Source organism: Pleurodeles waltl, chromosome 1_2 (assembly GCF_031143425.1).
Source record: "Pleurodeles waltl isolate 20211129_DDA chromosome 1_2, aPleWal1.hap1.20221129, whole genome shotgun sequence".
NCBI lineage: Eukaryota > Metazoa > Chordata > Amphibia > Caudata > Salamandridae > Pleurodeles > Pleurodeles waltl.
Genome location: NC_090437.1, coordinates 1,350,878,006 through 1,350,898,603, shown reverse-complemented (window position 1 = coordinate 1,350,898,603; position 20,598 = coordinate 1,350,878,006). Strand labels below are relative to the sequence as shown.

At 47.6% G+C, this 20,598-nt stretch overlaps 1 protein-coding gene across 1 annotated transcript in view; it reads left to right on the top strand.

The window, feature by feature from the left end:
• Positions 1–20,598, top strand: part of LOC138252828 (uncharacterized) — a 138,700-nt gene that overhangs the window by 49,086 nt on the left and 69,016 nt on the right. The window contains exon 3 of the mRNA XM_069205770.1: positions 2,574–2,814. Coding sequence (XP_069061871.1) covers positions 2,574–2,814 — 241 coding nt within the window. The remainder of the gene's footprint in view (positions 1–2,573; positions 2,815–20,598) is intronic.

Below are 20,598 nucleotides of genomic sequence, written 5' to 3'. Positions count from 1 at the left end.
TGCAGAGAAAAAGGATAACTCGACCACCATAGGCCCTTCTTGGCCAAACACAAGCTACGCCTAATCTCCCAGATCCAAATCTTTTACTTCCCTAACGTTCGGATCACACCCAGGGGTCATGCGTACCATCTGTCATGCATGTGGTCCAAGCGTAAAACTACATTCACCGTCCCAGCCTGCTATCTCTGAGACCGTCCTGTGGTTACTCAGTTTGGACACATAAAATAGGTAACATGCCAGACTGTCCAGTAGGTTCTCAATATCCTAATGAGACTACTGGATTTAGGTGGCAGAATCACTTGTGCTGCGCGGGACTTAGTCTTGTCCCACACCATGTGACGCCTGTCGGCCTAATCCGGGTTTTGTTCCAGCTAACTAGCAATGCCTCATCTCCACCCAAGAGCAGGGATGATTGGGCAACCGGGCGCATGACATAAATGACTCCACAGGGGAATTGTGGTCACTCAGATCTCATCTCTTTCTCTCAGTTACATTAGTCTCACATATGCAAGGACAATCAGAGGCAGAGTATAGGTCAATAAGTTTTTATTGAAGCAACTGCATCTTAGATAATAAGGCATGTATTGCAATAACTAAAACAATGAAGCACAACAAGATTAAAACTGTGACAAGGAGAGTAAAACACAAAAATAACACTACCATTTTGTCACTAAGATTGTGACGGATAGTTCCTACCTAGGCTATGTTAGAGCACAGCATGTTAAGCTCGAATTCTGCCCTTCAGGTTCCCCCTGGAAAGACATCATCCCTCATACCTGAGCAAGAGGCCTGTAGTCTTCATAAGCAGTTGCAGCGAAGAACTCAGCAATCAGCATACAGTTGTGGTCATCTGGCTGGAATCTCCCTCTAATGTACATGGGTCAAAGTAATGTTTTTATAATAAAACAGCTGATGTTCCAAGAAAGGATCCCTACGTAAGAGTGTATATGTTTCTGTGAAAATTGGAGACAAGGCATACCACTTTTCCCAGCAACCTATCTTACTGCAGCCTTGAGAAAGCACAGAGTGAAAGAAATGTCTTGCTGACCTAGGCGAAGAACAGCTAGATAGAGAAAATAAAACAAGACCGCAAAATGTGACTGTTGTTAAAATAATATAACAAAGCTAGAATAAAACGTATGTAGGTTAAAGTGCACAGTGGCAGGCCTGGTTTACTAAAATAATGTGTCTAAAACTATAGCTAAAATGGCGACACAACAAGACGTCTGTTAGCGGCAGGGTGCTCAGCTTAAATTGTTGCTTTTTCCTTCTTTGCCATAAGCATACTGCTGGGACTGAGGCCCTATTGTAGTCTCTTAGCCACTGATGGCAGCTTCAGGACAGACCTCTGCCCTGTGGATTCAGCAGAACTTTCATTCAGTTGCAGCTTCTGCTCACCTTTCTTTGTTACGCAGATATGAATCTCTCTGGGCCCGCTTCCTTCAGCTACAGTCAGTCTGAGGTGCCAATCAGCGCCAAAATGTTGCTCGGATGTGAATTTACCTTGGAAAAAAGAAGACAAGAGTAATTTGGCAAAGTAGGCACAGTTTGTTTAAATAAACATTACGGCCGGGAGAAACTTAACAGAACCAGTGTCTGATGACTGTCTCAGCATACAAGTCTTCCGAGCTGTGTTTTTATACACTTCTCATCATAAAGCAATTAAAAAATTCCTTTATTGGTGAAGAATGTGAGCGGTTGCCTTGGAGTCATAACTAAGGCCCTGATAACAAAGGCAGGTGGGCCTCAACCTTGCATGGACACAATGAAGGCCATTGCGAGGGGCGCGTGATCACTGAGTGTTGCTGTGTTCTGATTGTCTATGTGTTCCAAACTACATGTGACATCTGACTTTTATGGTGTTTGGGAATGTGCACATCCCTCTAGCCTTGTGTGTTTTATTGGGGCTAATCTCCTGGGAGCATTGTGGTGTTGCTGCGCCTATCTGTGGGATTGACTTGAGTTTATTCTTCACGCGTTTGCCTGCCAGCTACGTGCTGCCACACCTGCGACCAGTCAATCAGTAACCGCAGGCCTAGGTCTCAGAGCCTGCCTGACCACGTGCTTTGGGCTTGGCGTTGAGGGAGAGTTCATGACGGGAATTCAACAATATTGATGCGACTTCGCTACTTTGTGCAAACGTATCATGGTGTACATCACCACTGATTTTTCCAACATTAACATTTTAATTAAACAAACTGTTCTCCTTTGCCAAACACCTTTTGTCTTTTCATTTTTTCACTGTAAATTTTTATTCAAGCAACAAGATGTTACAGTGAAATATTTCAAATACGGATATTGGCTGCAGTGATTGGAAGAAGCTACAGAAATACTGATTCGTGGTATGGATGGTGACTGGAGTGTCAGATGGCACAGTTACACATTTCTACTATGAGCAGTGATGGGGAGATATTACAGTAAGCAATTCCTAGTAGGGATAGTGACTGTGATGACAGATGTTACAGTAACTGAATTCAAAGTTTACATCATGATTGTAGTGATGTGATAAAGATGTTATCTACCAGTAATGAGCATAAGTAACTCAGGACACGTCCCTCATATCTCTCTCCTAGGATCAAGCTGTCCTTGCGCCTGGTCAGACCATTGTGTCTGGGCAGCGAGAGATTATTAGTCGCATGTATGTGAAATTTGGATGCCATGATGGAAGTACTTGTCGTCAATACGCTGATCTATGGCGCCAATACACCGGCATCGACAGTCCAACATTCTATATCCGTGAGATCAACTGGGATCGGTCGGAGATACAACTTGTGTGTAATCGTGGAGGAGAGGCCCCTGTGTGTCCCAACTATGGTAAGTCTTTCTGTATCAGTGACACAGCCACATTTTGAATTGGTGTTCTAAAGCTCACTGCAATCCCCAGGAACCTCATTATAAAATGTGCAGTCTCCCTTTCTATTTGATCCAATCAATGTCTGCTTTAAGATGATAAATGGGAATTCCCGGAAGCAAGCCATGGGTCTTCCTCGCATGTCAAGCACTGGATGTCCACAGCTCACTAAATCCAATCTCCTGCCACTGGTACGTCCATGAGCGTGTAGGTCCTTCAATTCCAGATGCCCGACAGTCTTTGTCATCAAGCTGTGCAAACACCACATGTGCACCAACTTTAGAGCAACTACATTGGATTCTCTCCCCTTTCCATAGATACTATGCAAAGTACTTACAGTTCATGTGCAACATCAGTCAGACTAAACAACTGACACAATTTAATCCGGTTGAAGGAATTCCCAGATCCTTGATCACCAGTTACAGATCATAGATCACATCTTATCCTATGGCACCAAGAGCATCATTCGTAAGCGAGAGTGCCTGGCAGAGCATGAGGGGCAGAGGGTTGACTGAACTGCCACAACATCTCTCTCCAGGGGTTCATGAATATTGACATGTGTAATGTCTTGGTTTTCCCTTAGCACGCCAAATTCAAGGATTTACATTCCCAGAAGCAAGTTTAATATCTTTACACTTATTCATCTCTTAGAGTAAGACTTGCTGAAAAATCAGGATAAGCAGGGGTTTTGGAAAAGAGAAAAGTAAAAGGGAGCAGAATTGGAAAAATAGTAAAAGAAAACTGAAGAATAGATACAAATGGATGAAAAAGTACTACGGAGAAACATGAAGGGATCAAAAATGTGAAAACAAAAAAATGAGAAGTAATATGGTACATGGAATAACAACCAGCTACCTGAATGTCAGAGTTAACAGTAAAAGAACTTGAAACGTTTAAGAAAAAATAGTTAACATGCACAAACTAAAAAACTACTTGGTTAAGACATTGGTGTCAACGGAAACTAACGTTATGGTTTTCCTTGATTTATAAATATTATGAGGTCTTGGTGCTGGCACCTTGCGTGGCCCTGCGTTGGTTCAGAAATCTCAAGTAATATAAAGCATTGCAAATCGCTTTCTTCCATTACTCTGTGCCAATGAGGCGTTAACATGGGTGTGGGTGTTCCATGCAACATCCGTAGATTTTGATGCATTCCCAGATTTACAAGAACATGTATACCTGCGAATACGTCAAAAAGATACCCCTCCCCAGGTAAGGCGTAACAAGGATAAATCTTTATTTTTCATATTTCTTTCCTCTTTCTATGTGCGCTGCGTGTAGGAGGCTGGCCTGGTTTGTAGTGGACACCACAGGTACTTACACCTTATACCAAGTCCAGTTAACCCTTGTTAGTGAATGTAGTCAGTGTCTAGAAGCCAGGCTGTCGAGAGGTAGCTGTAGCAGAGCAACCAAGCCTGTGCAAACCTGTGCAAAGCTCTTGCAATACCACTGTAGTCACACAGTACTCACACACATGAAAGACAATACTCAGTGTTACCAAAACTAAAGGTACTTTATTTTAGTGACACAATGCCAAATATATCTTAGAGGCTATACTCCCTTAGGAGGTAGGTATTATACACAAAATATACACTAGTAACCAAAATCAGGTAAGTAAACAGTCATAAAATGGTGGAAGTAGTGAAAATCACAATAGGTTGCAATGGGCTTAGGGGAAAACAAACCATATACTAAAATAGTGGAATGCGAAAGTCGGTTTCCCACCTAGGCAAGTGTAGTGTGTAGAGGGGTGCTGGGAGTGTAAGAAAACACCAAAGGTAAGTAAAATACCCCACAGAGAGCCCAGGAAAGCAGGAGTAAAGTACAGCAAGTTTCCTCCGAACACACTAGAAGTCGTGATAAAGAATGATGCAAAAAACAAGCAACACTGCAAGACACCAATGATGGATTCCTGGACCTGAAGACCTGCGGAGAGAGGAGACCAAGTCTAAGAGTCTCTGAAGAGTCCATGAAGAACAGGAGCCCCTGCTAACCCGGGTGAAGGTACAAAAGTGAAACCTCTGGTTGGAAGAAAAAGTCAGAAATGCACCAAAGAAGATAACTGCGGGGTCCTGCATGGTGCAGATGTCCCACATCGAGTAGATGAATGTAGACTTATTTTCATTACTGGATTCCGCCAACAAGCCTTGGCTCACGCAAGAAACATGTTTGACAGGAAAAGGCGCTGCTCTGGCCCATGAGGGACCAGGGGGTCTCAACTTAGGATGAGGAGAGAGAGGGGACTCTCAGCACTTCAGATAGCCCTCAGAAGACCAGGCAGCACCCACATGAGTCCCAGCACATGGGGCAAAGGAGTTACAAATGGCGGTCACTGCAGCACTACACACCGCCAGAAAACAACTCAGAGAGCTGAGTGTCACAGGATAGAGTGCTGGGAACCTGGGCTAGGCTGTGCATAAAGGATTTCTTGGAAAAGCGCACAGAAGCCCTAGGAGCTGCAAAACACGCAGTGCACAGGGGTACTGTCTGGCACATAGAGGCAAGCTCTTACCTCCACCAAATTTGAACAGCTGGACCTTTGGACAGTCAGGATTACTTTAGTCCACCACCTGTTTTCCGGGATCCACGCTCGTCGTCAGGAGAAGGGACCCAGAGTACCAGTCGTCGTTGCAGAGAGGTGCCTGCAGAAGCAGGGAAGTAACTCCGTCACTCCAAGGGAGATTCCTTCAAATCTTCTGGTGCAGGCTGAGCTTGCACGACCTGGAAATTGTTGCAGTTGCTGGCAGGAGCTGGAGTTACAGAGTTGTAGTAGTCGCCTTGGATACTTTGTTGCAAGTTGTAGAGTTCCTGGTGCAGTTCTGCACTTGATCCGATGGTAGAAGGTTGAAGCAAAGGATGCCCACAGGAGAGACCCTAAATAGCCCTCAGAGGGGGATTGGCTACCTTATCAGGTAAGGACATATCAGAAGGGGTCTCTGACGTCACCTGCTGGCACTAGCCACTCAGATGCTCCCTGAGTATCCCAACACCTTGGAATCCAAGATGGCTGAAGTCTGGGACACTCTGGAGGAGCTCTGAGCACCACCCCTGGGGTGGTGATGGACAGGGGAGTGGTCGCTCCCCTTTTCTTTGTCCAGTTTCGTGCCAGAGCAGGGACTGGGGGTCCCTGAACTGGTGTAGACTGAATTATGCAAGGAGGGCACCATCTGTGCCCTTTAAAGCACTTCCAGAGCCTCTGGGAGGATACCCCTCCCATGCCTGTAACACCCTGTGTCCCAGACCTCTGCCATCTTGAATGCAGAGGTGTGAGCGGCCAGTGCCAGCAGGTGACGTCAGAGACCCCTCCTGATAGGTGCTTACCTCTCTCTGTAGCCAATCCTCCTCTGAGGGCTATTTAGGGTATCTCCTGTGGGTTTCTCTTCAGATAACGAATGCAAGAGCTCACCAGAGTTCCTCTGCATCTCCCTCTTCGCCTTCTGCCAAGGATTGACCGCTGACTGCTCCAGGAGGCCTGCAAAACTGCAACAAAGTAGCCAGAAAACTACTAGTGACATTGTAGCGCCTACTACTGCCGACTTTCTCAACTGTTTCCTGGTGGTGCATGCTCTGAGGGCCATCTGCCTTCACCCTGCACTGGATGCCAAGAAGAAATATCCCATGAGTTGACGGAGTCTTCCCCCTGCTACCGCAGGCACCAAACGTCTGCTTCACTGGTCCTCTGGGTCCCCTCTCATCTTGACGAGCGTGGTCCCTAAAACAAAGGAGCTGGATCCAAGTGACCCCCACAGTCCAGTGGTCCTTCTGTCCAAATTTGGTGGAGGTAAGTCCTTGCCTCTCCACGCCAGACAGTAATCCTGTGTTCTGCGTGAACTGCAGCTTGTAGGAAAGTACCATCTTGCCTGGCATGTTATCCCCATATTTCACTGTATTTCACAGTTATTTCACGTTATTTCACAGCCATTTACCACTGCACTTAAGTACCTTATAAGTCACCTATATGTCTAACCTTCACCTGGTGAAGGTTGGGTGCAAAGTTACTTAGTGTGTGGGCACCCTAGCACTAGCCAAGGTGCCCCCACATTGTTCAGAGCCAATTCCCTGAACTTTGTGAGTGCGGGGACACCATTACACGTGTGCACTGTACATAGGTCTCCAACTATGTACAGCGTCACAATGGTAACTCCGAACATGGCCATGTAACATGTCTAGGATCATGGAATGGTCACCCCAATGCCATTCTGGCATTGGGGAGACAATTCCATGATCCCCCGAGTCTCTAGCACAGACCCGGGTACTGCCAAACTAGCTTTCCCGGGGTTTCACTGCAGCTGCTGCCAACCCCTCAGACAGGTTTCTGCCCTCCTGGGGTCCAGCCAGGCCTGGCCCAGGAAGGCAGAACAAAGGACTTCCTCAGAGAGAGGGTGTTACACCCTCTCCCTTTGGAAATAGGTGTCAAGGCTGGGGAGGAGTAGCCTCCCCCAGCCTCTAGAAATGCTTTGATGGGCACAGATGGTGCCCATCCCTGTGCCCATCTCTGCATAAGCCAGTCTACACCGGTTCAGGGATCCCCCAGCCCTGCTCTGGCGCGAAACTGGACAAAGGAAAGGGGAGTGACCACTCCCCTGACCTGTACCTCCCAGGGGAGGTGCCCAGAGCTCCTCCAGTGTGCTCCAGACCTCTGCCATCTTGGAAACAGAGGTGCTGCTGGCACACTGGACTGCTCTGAGTGGCCAGTGGCAGCAGGTGACGTCAGAGACTCCTGATAGGCTCTTACCTGTGTTGCTAGCCTATCCTCCTTCCTAAGTAGCCAAACCTCCTTTTCTGGCTATTTAGGGTCTCTGCTTTGGGGAATTATTTAGATAACGAATGCAAGAGCTCATCAGAGTTCCTCTGCATCTCTCTCTTCACCTTCTGCCAAAGGATTGACCGCTGACTGCTCAGGACGCCTGCAAAACTGCAACAAAGTAGCAAAGACGACTACTGCAACCTTGTATCGCTGATCCTGCCGCCTTCTCGACTGTTTCATGGTGGTGCATGCTCTGGGGGTAGCCTGCCTCCTCTCTGCACCAGGAGCTCTGAAGAAATCTCCCGTGGGTCGACGGAATCTTCCCCCTGCAACCGCAGGCAACAAAAGACTGTATCACTGGTCCTCTGGGTCCCCTCTCAGCACGACGAACATGGTCCCTGGAACTCAGCAACTCTGTCCAAGTGACTCCCACAGTCCAGTGACTCTTCAGTCCAAGTTTGGTGGAGGTAAGACCTTGCCTCCCCACGCTAGACTGCATTGCTGTGTATCGCGTGATTTGCAGCTGCACCGGCTCCTGTGCACTCTTCCAGGATTTCCTTCCTGCACAGCCAAGCCTGGGTCCCTGACACTCTAACCTGCAGTGCACAACCTCCTGAGTTGTCCTCCGGCGTCGTGGGACTCCCTTTTGTGTCTTCGGGTGAGCTCTGGTTCACTCCTCTTTGTAGTGCCTGTTCCGGCACTTCTGCGGGTACTGCCTGCTTCTGTGAGGACTCCCTGACTTGCTGGGCGCCCCCTCTGTCTCCTCATGCAAGTGGCGACATCCTGGTCCCTCCTGGGCCACAGCAGCATCCAAAAATCCTAAAGGGGAAGTTTCTAGCCCTCTTCGTTCTTGCAGAATCCACAGCTTCTACCATCTGGTGGCAGCTCCTTTGCACCCTCAGCTGGCATTTCGTGGGCATCTGCCCACTCTCGACTTTGTCGCGACTCTTGGACTTGGTCCCCTTGTTCCACAGTTACTCTCATCCAGAAATCCACTTTGGTTGCATTGCTGGTGTTGGTCTTTCTTGCAGAATTCCCCTATCACGACCTCTGTGCTCTCTGGGGAATATAGGTGCACTTTACACCTACTTTTCAGGGTCTTGGGGTGGGCTATTTTTCTAACCCTCACTGTTTTCTTACAGTCCCAGCGACCCTCTACGAGCTCACATAGGTTTGGGGTCCATACGTTATTCGCATTCCACTTTTGGAGTATATGGTTTGTGTTGCCCCTATACCTATGTGCTCCTATTGCAATCTACTGTAACTTTACATTGCTTGCATTACTTCCTTTTGCTATTACTGCATATTTTTGGTATTGTGTACATATATCTTGTGTATATTTGGCATCCTCATACTGAGGGTACTCACTGAGATACTTTTGGCATATTGTCATAAAAAAAGTACCTTTATTTTTAGTATATCTTTGTATTGTGTTTTCTTATGATATTGTGCATATGACACCAGTGGTATAGTAGGAGCTTTGCATGTCTCCTAGTTCAGCCTAAGCTGCTCTGCTATAGCTACCTTCTATCAGCCTAAGCTGCTAGAAACACCTCTTCTACACTAATAAGGGATAACTGGACCTGGTACCCCTTGGTACCCACTACACGCCAGGCAGCCTCCTACACAGCTGCTAGGGCTTCTGTGCACTCTTGCAAGGATTCCTTCATTCACAGCACAGCCCAGGTCCCCATCACTCCGTCCTGCATTGCTCAACTCGCTGAGTAGACCTCCGGCTTCGTAGGACCCTCCTTTGCAGTGCTGAGATGACCCCGTCCTCACATTTCTTGAATGCCTGTTCAAGTGCTTCCGCAGGTGCTGCCTGCTTCTGCATGGGCTCTCTGTATTGCTGAGCTCCCCCTCTGTCTCCTCATCCAAGTGGCGACCTCCTAGTCCTTCCTGGGCCCGGGCAACTCCCTTTTTCTTTAACCACGACTCTTGCAGCTAGCAAGGCTTGTTTGCAGTTTTTCTTCATGGAAACAACTCTGCATCCTCCAGCACACCATGGGACATCTTCTGACCAAAGGAGAATGTCCTGGCACCTTCCGTTGTTGCAGAATCTTCAGCTTCTTCCATCCAGAGGCAGCCCTTTTGCACCTTCATCCGGGGTTTAGTGGGCTCCTGCCCTCCCTGGACACTTGCGTGACTCTTGGACTTGGTCCCCTTCCTTTGCAGGTCCTCAGGTCCAGGAATCCGTCTTCAGTGCTTTGCAGTCAGTTGTTGTCTTTGCAGAATCCCCTATCTCGACTTTACTGTCTTTCTGGGGTAGTAGTGTAACTTTACTCCTACTTTTTAGGGTCTTGGGGTAGGGTATATTGGACACCCTTAGTGTTTTCTTACACTCCCAGCGACCCTCTACACACTACACTAGGCCTGGGGTCTCTTCGTGGTTCGCATTCCACTTTCAGGGTATATGGTTTGTGTTGCCCCAGGCCTATTGCATCCTATTGTGTTCTATAGTGTTTGCACTATTTTTCTGTTTACTTACCTGATTTTGGTTTGTGTGTATATTTTGTGTATTTTACTTACCTTCTAAGGGAGTATATCCTGTGAGATACTTTTGGCATATTGGCACTAAAATAAAGTACCTTTATTTTCAGTAACTCTGAGTATTGTGTTTCTTATGATATAGTGCTATATGATATAAGTGGTATAGTAAGAGCTTTGCATGTCTCCTAGTTCAGCCGAAGCTGCTCTGCTATAGCTACCTCTATCAGTCTAAGCTGCTAGAACACCTCTAATCTACTAATAAGGGATTACTGGACCTGGCACAAGGTGTAAGTACCACTAGGTACCCACTATAAGCCAGGTCAGCCTCCTCCAGTACCCCCATATAAGTTCCTAGTATATGGTACCTAGGAAACCAGGGTATTGGGGTTCCAGGGGATCCCTATGGGCTGCAGCATTACTTTTGCCACCATAGGGAGCACATGCAAAGGCTTCTGCAGGACGGCCACTGCAGCCTGTGTGAAATGGTGCTTGCGCCCTTTCACAGCCATTTTCACTGCACCAGGTCACTTATATGTCACCTATATGTCAGACTCTCCAACCCTGAAGGCTGGCTGCAAAGTAACTGAGTGTAAGGGCACCCCTGCACTAGCAGAAGTGCCCCCACATTGTCCAGGACCATTTTCCCAGACTTTGTGAGTGGGGGGACGCCATTTTACGTGTGCACTGGACATAGTTCAATACCTATGTCCAGCTTCACAATGATAACTCAGAATATGGCCATGTAAGGTGTCTAACACCTGGGAATTCTACCCCAATACTGATCCCAGTATTGGTTTTACAATTCCATGCACTCTGGGGGCTCCACAATGGACCCCCAGTACTGCTATACCAGCCTTCAGAGGTTTTCCAGACAGCCCCAGCTGCTGCCACCTCGCAGACAGGTTTCTACCCTCCTGTTGCTTGAGCAGCTGAAGCCCAGGAAGGCAGAACAAAGCATTTCCTTTAGGAGAGGGGTGCTACGCCCCCCCCCCCCTTTGTAAATAGGTTTTACAAGCATGGAAGGGGTAGCCTCCCACAGCCTCTGGAAATGCTTTGAAGGGCACAGATGGTGCCATCCTTGCATAATCCAGTCTACACCGGTTCAGGGACCCCCAGTCCCTGCTCTGGTGCGAAACTGGACAAAGGAAATGGGAGTGACCACTGCTCTGTCCATCCCCACCCCAGGGATGGTGCCCAGAGCTTCCTGAGTTTTGCCATATTGGATTCCAAGATGGTGGGGCACTTGCAGGAAAGTACCATCTTGCCTGGCATGTTACCCCCATTTTTCACTGTATATCTGCTGTTTTAGTTGTATATGTCACTGGGACCCTGTTCTCCAGGGCCCCAGTGCTCATAAGTGTACCTGAATGTGTTACCTGTGTAGTGACTAACTGTCTCACTGAGGCTCTGCTAATCAGAACCTCAGTGGTTATGCTCTCTCATTTCTTTCAAATTGTCACTAACAGGCTAGTGACCAATTTTACCAATTTACATTGGCTTACTGGAACACCCTTATAATTCCCTAGTATATGGTACTGAGGTACCCAGGGTATTGGGGTTCCAGGAGATCCCTATGGGCTGCAGCATTTCTTTTGCCACCCATAGGGAGCTCTGACAATTCTTACACAGGCCTGCCACTGCAGCCTGAGTGAAATAACATCCACGTTATTTCACAGCCATTTTACACTGCACTTAAGTGACTTATAAGTCACCTATATGTCTAACCTTTACCTGGTAAAGGTTAGGTGCAAAGTTACTTAGTGTGAGGGCACCCTGGCACTAGCCAAGGTGCCCCCACATTGTTCAGAGCCAATTCACTGAACTTTGTGAGTGCGGGGACACCATTACACGCGTGCACTACATATAGGTCACTACCTATATGTAGCTTCACCATGGTAACTCCGAATATGGCCATGTAACATGTCTATGATCATGGAATTGCCCCCTCTATGCCATCCTGGCATTGTTGGTACAATTCCATGATCCAAGTGGTCTGTAGCACAGACCCTGGTACTGCCAGACTGCCCTTCCTGGGGTTTCACTGCAGCTGCTGCTGCTGCCAACCCCTCAGACAGGTTTCTGCCCTCCTGGGGTCAAGCCAGGCTTGTCCCAGGATGGCAGAACAAAGGACTTCCCCTGAGAGAGGGTGTTACACCCTCTCCCTTTGGAAAATGGTGTGAAGGCAGGGAAGAGTAGCCTCCCCCAGCCTCTGGAAATGCTTTCATGGGCACATTTGGTGCCCATTTCTGCATAAGCCAGTCTACACCGGTTCAGGGACCCCTTAGCCCTGCTCTGGCGCGAAACTGGACAAAGGAAAGGGGAGTGACCACTCCCCTGACCTGCACCTCCACTGGGAGGTGCCCAGAGCTCCTCCATTGTGCTCCAGACCTCTGCCATCTTGGAAACAGAGGTGCTGCTGGCACACTGGACTGCTCTGAGTGGCCAGTGCCACCAGGTGACGTCAGAGACTCCTTCTGATAGGCTCCTTCAGGTGTTGCTAGCCTATCCTCTCTCCTAGGTAGCCAAACCCTCTTTTCTGGCTATTTAGGGCCTCTGTCTCTAAGGATTCTTTAGATAACGAATGCAAGAGCTCATCCGAGTTCCTCTGCATCTCTCTCTTCACCTTCTGCCAAGGAATCGACTGCTGACCGCGCTGGAAGCCTGCAAAACTGCAACATAGTAGCAAAGACGACTACTGCAACTCTGTAACGCTGATCCTGCCGCCTTCTCGACTGTTTTCCTGGTGGTGCATGCTGTGGGGGTAGTCTGCCTTCTCTCTGCACTAGAAGCTCCGAAGAAATCTCCCGTGGGTCGACGGAATCGTCCCCCTGCAACCGCAGGCACCAAAGAACTGCATTACTGGTCCCTTGGGCCTCCTCTCAGCACAACGAGCGAGGTCCCTCGAATCCAGCAACTGTGTCCAAGTGACCCCCACAGTCCAGTAACTCTTCAGTCCAAGTTTGGTGGAGGTAAGTCCTTGCCTCCCCACGCCAGACTGCATTGCTGGGAACCGCGACTTTTGCAGCTACTCCGGCCTCTTTGCACTTCCGGCGGAGATCCTTTGTGCACAGCCAAGCCTGGGTCCACGGCACTCTAACCTGCATTGCACGACTTTCTAAGTTGGTCTCCGGCGACGTGGGACTCCTTTGTGGAACTTCGGGTGAGCACCGTTTCACGCATCCTCGTAGTGCCTGTTTCTGGCACTTCTCCGGGTGCTGCCTGCTGCTGAGAGGGCTCCTTGTCTTGCTCGACGTCCCCTCTGTCCCCTGACGCAATTGGCGACATCCTGGTCCCTCCTGGGCTACAGCAGCATCCAAAAACACTAATCGCACCATTTGCAGCTAGCAAGGCTTGTTGGTGGTCTTTCGGCGGGAAAACACATCTGCACGACTCACCACGGTGTGAGGGATCAGTCCTCCAAAGGGGAAGTCTCTAGCCCTTGTCGTTCCTGCAGAAACCTAAGCTTCTACTGTCCAGTAGCAGCTTCTTTGCACCCACAGCTGGCATTTCCTGGGCATCTGCCCATCTCCGACTTGCTTGTGACTTTTGGACTTGTTCCCCTTGTTCCACAGGTACCCTCGACTGGAAATCCATCGATGTTGCATTGCTGGTTTGTGTCTTTCCTGCAGAATTCCCCTATCACGACTTCTATGTCCTTTGGGGAACTTTAGTGCACTTTGCACTCACTTTTCAGGGTCTTGGGGTGGGCTATTTTTCTAACCCTTACTATTTTCTAATAGTCCCAGCGACCCTCTACAAGGTCACATAGGTTTGGGGTCCATTCGTGGTTCGCATTCCAATTTTGGAGTATATGGTTTGTGTTGCCCCTATCCCTATGTGTCCCCATTCCATCCTATTGTAACTATACATTGTTTGCACTGTTTTCTAAGACTATACTGCATATTTTTGGTATTGTGTACATATATCTTGTGTATATTTGCTATCCTCATACTGAGGGTGCACTCTGAGATACTTTGGCATATTGTCATAAAAATAAAGTACCTTTATTTTTAGTACAACTGTGTATGGTGTTTTCTTATGATATTGTGCAAGTGACACTAGTGGTACTGTAGGAGCTTCACTCGTCTCCTAGTTCAGCCTAAGCTGCTCTGCTAAGCTACCATTATCTATCAGCCTATGCTGCTAGACACCCTATACACTAATAAGGGATAACTGGGCCTGGTGCAAGGTGCAAGTACCCCTTGGTACTCACTACAAGCCAGTCCAGCCTCCTACATTGGTTGTGCAGCAGTGGGATAAGTGCTTTGAGACTACTTACCACTCTTGTCATTGTACTTTTCATAAGAGAAAAATATACAAAACAAGTTCAGTGTGTGTACACATAACTAAAAAGTTTTGCATTTCCTCTTTTTACTCTTTTCTAAGTGCTGAAAAGTACTTCTAAACTTTCTAAAAAAAAGTTTTGAAAAGTTTAAAAAGTTTTTTTTTCTGTCTTTCTAAAAGTTCTGAAAACTTTTCTTTTTCTTTTTCTATCACTTTAACTCTCTCTAAAAATGTCTGGCACAGGCCAAAATATTGATCTGTCCAAACTTGCATATGATCACCTTAGCTGGAAAGGAGCAAGGAGTCTCTGCATAGAGAGAGGTTTGAGTGTAGGGAAGAATCCTTCCTTGGAATTGTTACTTAACATGCTTAAAGAACAAGATAAGGCCAAAAGGGCCCCATCTGTTGAAAACGTAGCTAATGGTTCCCAATCTGATCCAGGGACACCCCTGGGAAAAGATTCAGGAAAGAAACTTCAGAGCCTGCCCATTACTAGACAGTCTAGCATAGTTGGTACTGATGTTGAGTCACACCATACAGATAGTGTTGTCTCACATCATAGCAAAAGCATTCATTCTCACCACAGTAGAAGTGATGTTTCTGTTAACCAAGCTGTTAGGGTGCCTTCTGTAAGGGACAGGTCTCCTTCTGTCCATTCTCACCATACTTCTGTTTCAAGGCATGTCCCTCCCACCCACCCTGATGACAGATTGTTAGAAAGGGAGCTCAATAGATTGAGAGTGGAACAAACCAGACTGAAGCTCAAGAAGCAACAGCTGGATTTGGATAGACAGACCTTAGAAGTAGAGAAGGAGAGACAGAAACTGGGTTTAGAAACCCATGGTGGCAGCAGCAGTATTCCCCATAGTCATCCTACAAAAGAGCATGATTCCAGGAATCTGCACAAGATAGTTCCCCCTTATAAGGAGGGGGATGACATTAACAAGTGGTTTGCTGCACTTGAGAGGGCCTGTGCTGTACAGGATGTCCCTCAAAGGCAGTGGGCTGCTATCCTATGGCTATCATTTAGTGGAAAAGGTAGGGATAGGCTCCTTACTGTGAAAGAAAGTGAAGCCAATGATTACAAAGTTCTTAAGAATGCACTCTTGGATGGTTATGGCTTAACCACTGAACAATACAGGATAAAGTTCAGAGAGACCAAAAAGGAGTCTTCACAAGACTGGGTTGATTTCATTGACCATTCAGTGAAGGCCTTGGAGGGGTGGTTACATGGCAGTAAAGTTACTGATTATGAAAGCCTGTATAACTTGATCCTGAGAGAGCATATTCTTAATAATTGTGTGTCTGATTTGTTGCACCAGTACTTGGTGGACTCTGATCTGACCTCTCCCCAAGAATTGGGAAAGAAGGCAGACAAATGGGTCAGAACAAGGGTGAACAGAAAAGTTCATACAGGGGGTGACAAAGATGGCAACAAGAAAAAGGATGGTAAGTCTTCTGACAAGGGTGGGGACAAATCTAAAAATGAGTCTTCATCAGGCCCACAAAAACACTCTGGTGGGGGTGGTGGGCCCAAATCCTCTTCTAATCAAAACAAAGAAAAGAAACCATGGTGCTATTTATGTAAAATAAAAGGCCATTGGACAACAGATCCCAGTTGCCAAAGAAAAGCACCAAGCCTCCTACCACTACAACCCCTGCTGCTACACCTAGTGTCCCTACTAATAGCAGTGGTGGTGGGAGCAAACCTACTAATAGCCAATCCAAGGGAGTAGCTGGGCTCACTTTTGGTAACTTAGTTGGGGTTGGTCTGATTAGGGAGACCACAGAGGCTGTGTTAGTCTCTGAGGGGGCTATTGATTTAGCCACCTTAGTTGCTTGTCCCCTTAATATGGATAAGTACAAGCAACTACCCCTAATAAATGGTGTTGAGGTTCAGGCCTACAGGGACACTGGTGCCAGTGTGACTATGGTCATAGAGAAACTGGTCCACCCTGAACAACACCTACTTGGTCACCAGTACCAAGTAACCGATGCTCACAACAACACACTTAGCCACCCCATGGCTGTTGTAAATCTCAACTGGGGGGGGGGGGGTTACTGGTCCAAAGAAAGTTGTGGTAGCCACAGATTTACCTGTAGACTGTCTACTAGGAAATGATTTGGAGACATCAGCTTGGTCAGATGTGGAGTTGGAGGCCCATGCAGCAATGCTGGGCATCCCAGGGCATATTTTTGCTTTAACCAGGGCTCGGGCCAAAAAGCAAAAAGGACAGGGAAACTTGGATCCTGGAACAATGGACCAAGTGTTCCCTGAAGATAGGGCTAGTAGAAGCAAACCACTTCCTACTATCCCTCCCTCTACAGTGGATTCTACTTCTGAGGAAGAAGAATTTCCACCCTGTGCAGAACCTACACCAGAGGAGCTAGAAGCAGACACTGCTGAGCTTTTGGGTGAAGGGGGGCATGCCAGGGAGGAGCTGAGTGTGGCACAGCAAACCTGTCCCACATTAGAGGGTCTAAGACAGCAAGCTGCCAAACAGGCTAATGGGGATGTCAGTGACTCTCACAGAGTTTACTGGGAGGACAACCTCTTGTACACTGAAGCAAGGGATCCTAAACCTGGAACTGCCAGGAGGTTAGTGATTCCTCAGGAGTACAGAAAGTTCCTCCTAACTCTAGCCCACGACATTCCCCTAGCTGGACATCTGGGACAAATGAAAACTTGGGACAGGCTTGTTCCCTTGTTTCATTGTCCTAGAATGTCTGAGGACACAAAGGAATTTTGTAAGTCCTGTGAAACCTGTCAAGCCAGTGGCAAGACAGGTGGCACTCCAAAGGCACCCCTTATTCCACTGCCTGTGGTTGGGGTTCCCTTTGAAAGGGTAGGGGTTGACATAGTTGGCCCCCTTGACCCTCCTACTGCTTCAGGCAATAGGTTTATCTTGGTGGTAGTGGACCATGCCACAAGATATCCTGAAGCAATTCCTTTAAGGACCACTACAGTACCTGCAGTGGCAAAGGCCCTCCTGGGAATATTTTCCAGGGTGGGCTTCCCAAAGGAAGTAGTATCAGACAGAGGAAGCAATTTCATGTCTGCTTACTTAAAGGCCATGTGGAAGGAGTGTGGTGTGACTTACAAGTTCACTACACCCTATCATCCACAAACAAATGGACTGGTGGAGAGATTTAACAAAACTCTCAAAGGCATGATTATGGGTCTCCCTGAAAAACTCCGCAGGAGATGGGATATCCTGTTACCATGCCTCCTTTTTGCCTACAGGGAGGTACCCCAGAAAGGAGTAGGCTTCAGTCCCTTTGAACTCCTCTTTGGACACCCTGTTAGGGGTCCACTAACACTTGTCAAGGAGGGTTGGGAACAACCTTTAAAAGCTCCAAAACAAGATATTGTGGATTATGTACTTGGCCTCAGATCAAGGATGGCTGAGTATATGAAAAAGGCCAGTAAAAACCTTCAGGCCAGCCAAGAGCTCCAGAAGCAATGGCATGACCAGAAGGCTGTTTTGGTTCAGTACCAACCAGGACAGAAAGTGTGGGTCTTGGAGCCTGTGGCCCCAAGAGCACTCCAAGATAAATGGAGTGGACCCCACACAATTGTTGAGAAAAAGGGTGAAGTCACCTATTTAGTTGACTTAGGCACTGCCAGGAGTCCCCTTAGGGTGCTCCATGTCAATCGCCTGAAACCCTACTATGACAGGGCTGATCTCACCCTGCTCATGGCAACTGATGAGGGACAGGAAGAAGACAGTGATCCTCTTCCTGATCTCTTCTCTTCCACAGAACAAGATGCTCTGGTGGAAGGGGTAGTTTTGGCTGATTGTCTTACTGCTGAGCAGAAAGACCATTGCATAAATCTCTTGGGTCAGTTTTCTGAACTCTTCTCTACTGTGCCAGGTACCACTTCTTGGTGTGAGCACACTATAGATACTGGAGACAGCTTGCCTGTCAAAAGTAAGATCTATAGGCAGCCTGACCATGTCAGAGACTGCATAAAACAAGAGGTGCAGAAAATGTTAGAACTGGGAGTGGTTGAGAACTCTGAAAGTCCATGGGCTTCTCCTGTGGTACTTGTACCAAAACCCCATTCCAAAGACGGAAAGAAGGAAATGCGGTTTTGTGTAGACTACAGAGGTCTCAACCAGGTAACCAAAACTGATTCTCACCCTATACCCAGGGCAGATGAGCTAATAGATACACTGGCATCTGCCAAGTATCTAAGCACTTTTGATTTGACTGCAGGGTATTGGCAGATCAAATTATCAGAAGATGCTAAACCTAAAACTGCATTTTCAACCATTGGAGGCCATTACCAGTTCACAGTAATACCTTTTGGATTGAAAAATGCACCTGCCACTTTTCAGAGGTTGGTGAACACAGTCCTGCAAGGGCTGGAAGCTTTTAGTGCAGCATATTTAGACGATATAGCTGTCTTTAGCTCCAGCTGGGATGATCACCTGGTCCACCTATGGAAAGTTTTGGAGGCCCTGCAAAAGGCAGGCCTCACTATCAAGGCTTCAAAGTGCCAGATAGGGCAGGCTAAGGTGGTTTATCTGGGACACCTTGTTGGTGGGGAACAGATTGCACCACTTCAGGGGAAAATCCAAACTATTATAGATTGGGTTCCCCCTACTACTCAGACTCAGGTGAGAGCCTTCCTAGGCCTCACTGGGTATTACAGGAGGTTCATTAAGAACTATGGCTCCATTGCAGCACCTCTTAATGACCTCACATCCAAGAAAATGCCTAAAAAGGTATTATGGACAGCAAACTGTCAGAAAGCTTTTGAGGAGCTGAAGCAGGCCATGTGCTCTGCACCTGTCCTGAAAAGCCCTTGTTACTCTAACAAATTCTATGTCCAAGCTGATGCATCTGAATTAGGAGTAGGGGCAGTCCTATCACAACTTAATTCTGAGGGCCAGGATCAACCTGTTGCTTTTATTAGTAGGAGGATGACCCCTAGAGAAAAAGCGTTGGTCTGCCATTGAGAGGGAGGCCTTTGCTGTGGTCTGGGCACTGAAGAAGTTGAGGCCATACCTGTTTGGCACTCACTTCATTGTTCAGACAGACCACAAACCTCTACTTTGGCTAAAACAAATGAAAGGTGAAAATCCTAAATTGTTGAGGTGGTCCATATCCCTACAGGGAATGGACTATACAGTGGAACATAGACCTGGGAGTAGCCACTCCAATGCAGATGGACTCTCCAGATATTTCCACTTAGACAATGAAGACTCATCAGGTCATGGCTAGTCTTATTGTCCTTCGTTTGGGGGGGGTTGTGTAGGAAAGTACCATCTTGCCTGGCATGTTACCCCCATTTTTCACTGTATATATGTTGTTTTAGTTGTATGTGTCACTGGGACCCTGTCAGCCAGGGCCCCAGTGCTCATAAGTGTGCCTGAATGTGTTACCTGTGTAGTGACTAACTGTCTCACTGAGGCTCTGCTAATCAGAACCTCAGTGGTTATGCTCTCTCATTTCTTTCAAATTGTCACTAACAGGCTAGTGACAAATTTTACCAATTTACATTGGCTTACTGGAACACCCTTATAATTCGCTAGTATATGGTTCTGAGGTACCCAGGGTATTGGGGTTCCAGGAGATCCCTATGGGCTGCAGCATTTCTTTTGCCTCCCATAGGGAGCTCTGACAATTCTTACACAGGCCTGCCACTGCAGCCTGAGTGAAATAACGTCCACGTTATTTCACAGCCATTTTACACTGCACTTAGGTAACTTATAAGTCACCTATATGTCTAACCTTTACCTGGTAAAGGTTAGGTGCAAAGTTACTTAGTGTGAGGGCACCCTTGCACTAGCCAAGGTGCCCCCACATTGTTCAGGGCCAATTCCCCGGACTTTGTGAGTGCGGGGACACCATTACACGCGTGCACTACATATAGGTCACTACCTATATGTAGCTTCACAATGGTAACTCCGAATATGGCCATGTAACATGTCTATGATCATGGAATTGCCCCCTCTATGCCATCCTGCCATAGTTGGCACAATCCCATGATCCCAGTGGTCTGTAGCATAGACCCTGGTACTGCCAAACTGCCTTTCCTGGGGTTTCACTGCAGCTGCTGCTGCTGCCAACCCCTCAGACAGGTTTCTGCCCTCCTGGGGTCAAGCCAGGCTTGTCCCAGGATGGCAGAACAAAGGACTTCCCCTGAGAGAGGGTGTTACACCCTCTCCCTTTGGAAAATGGTGTGAAGGCAGGGGAGGAGTAGCCTCCCCCAGCC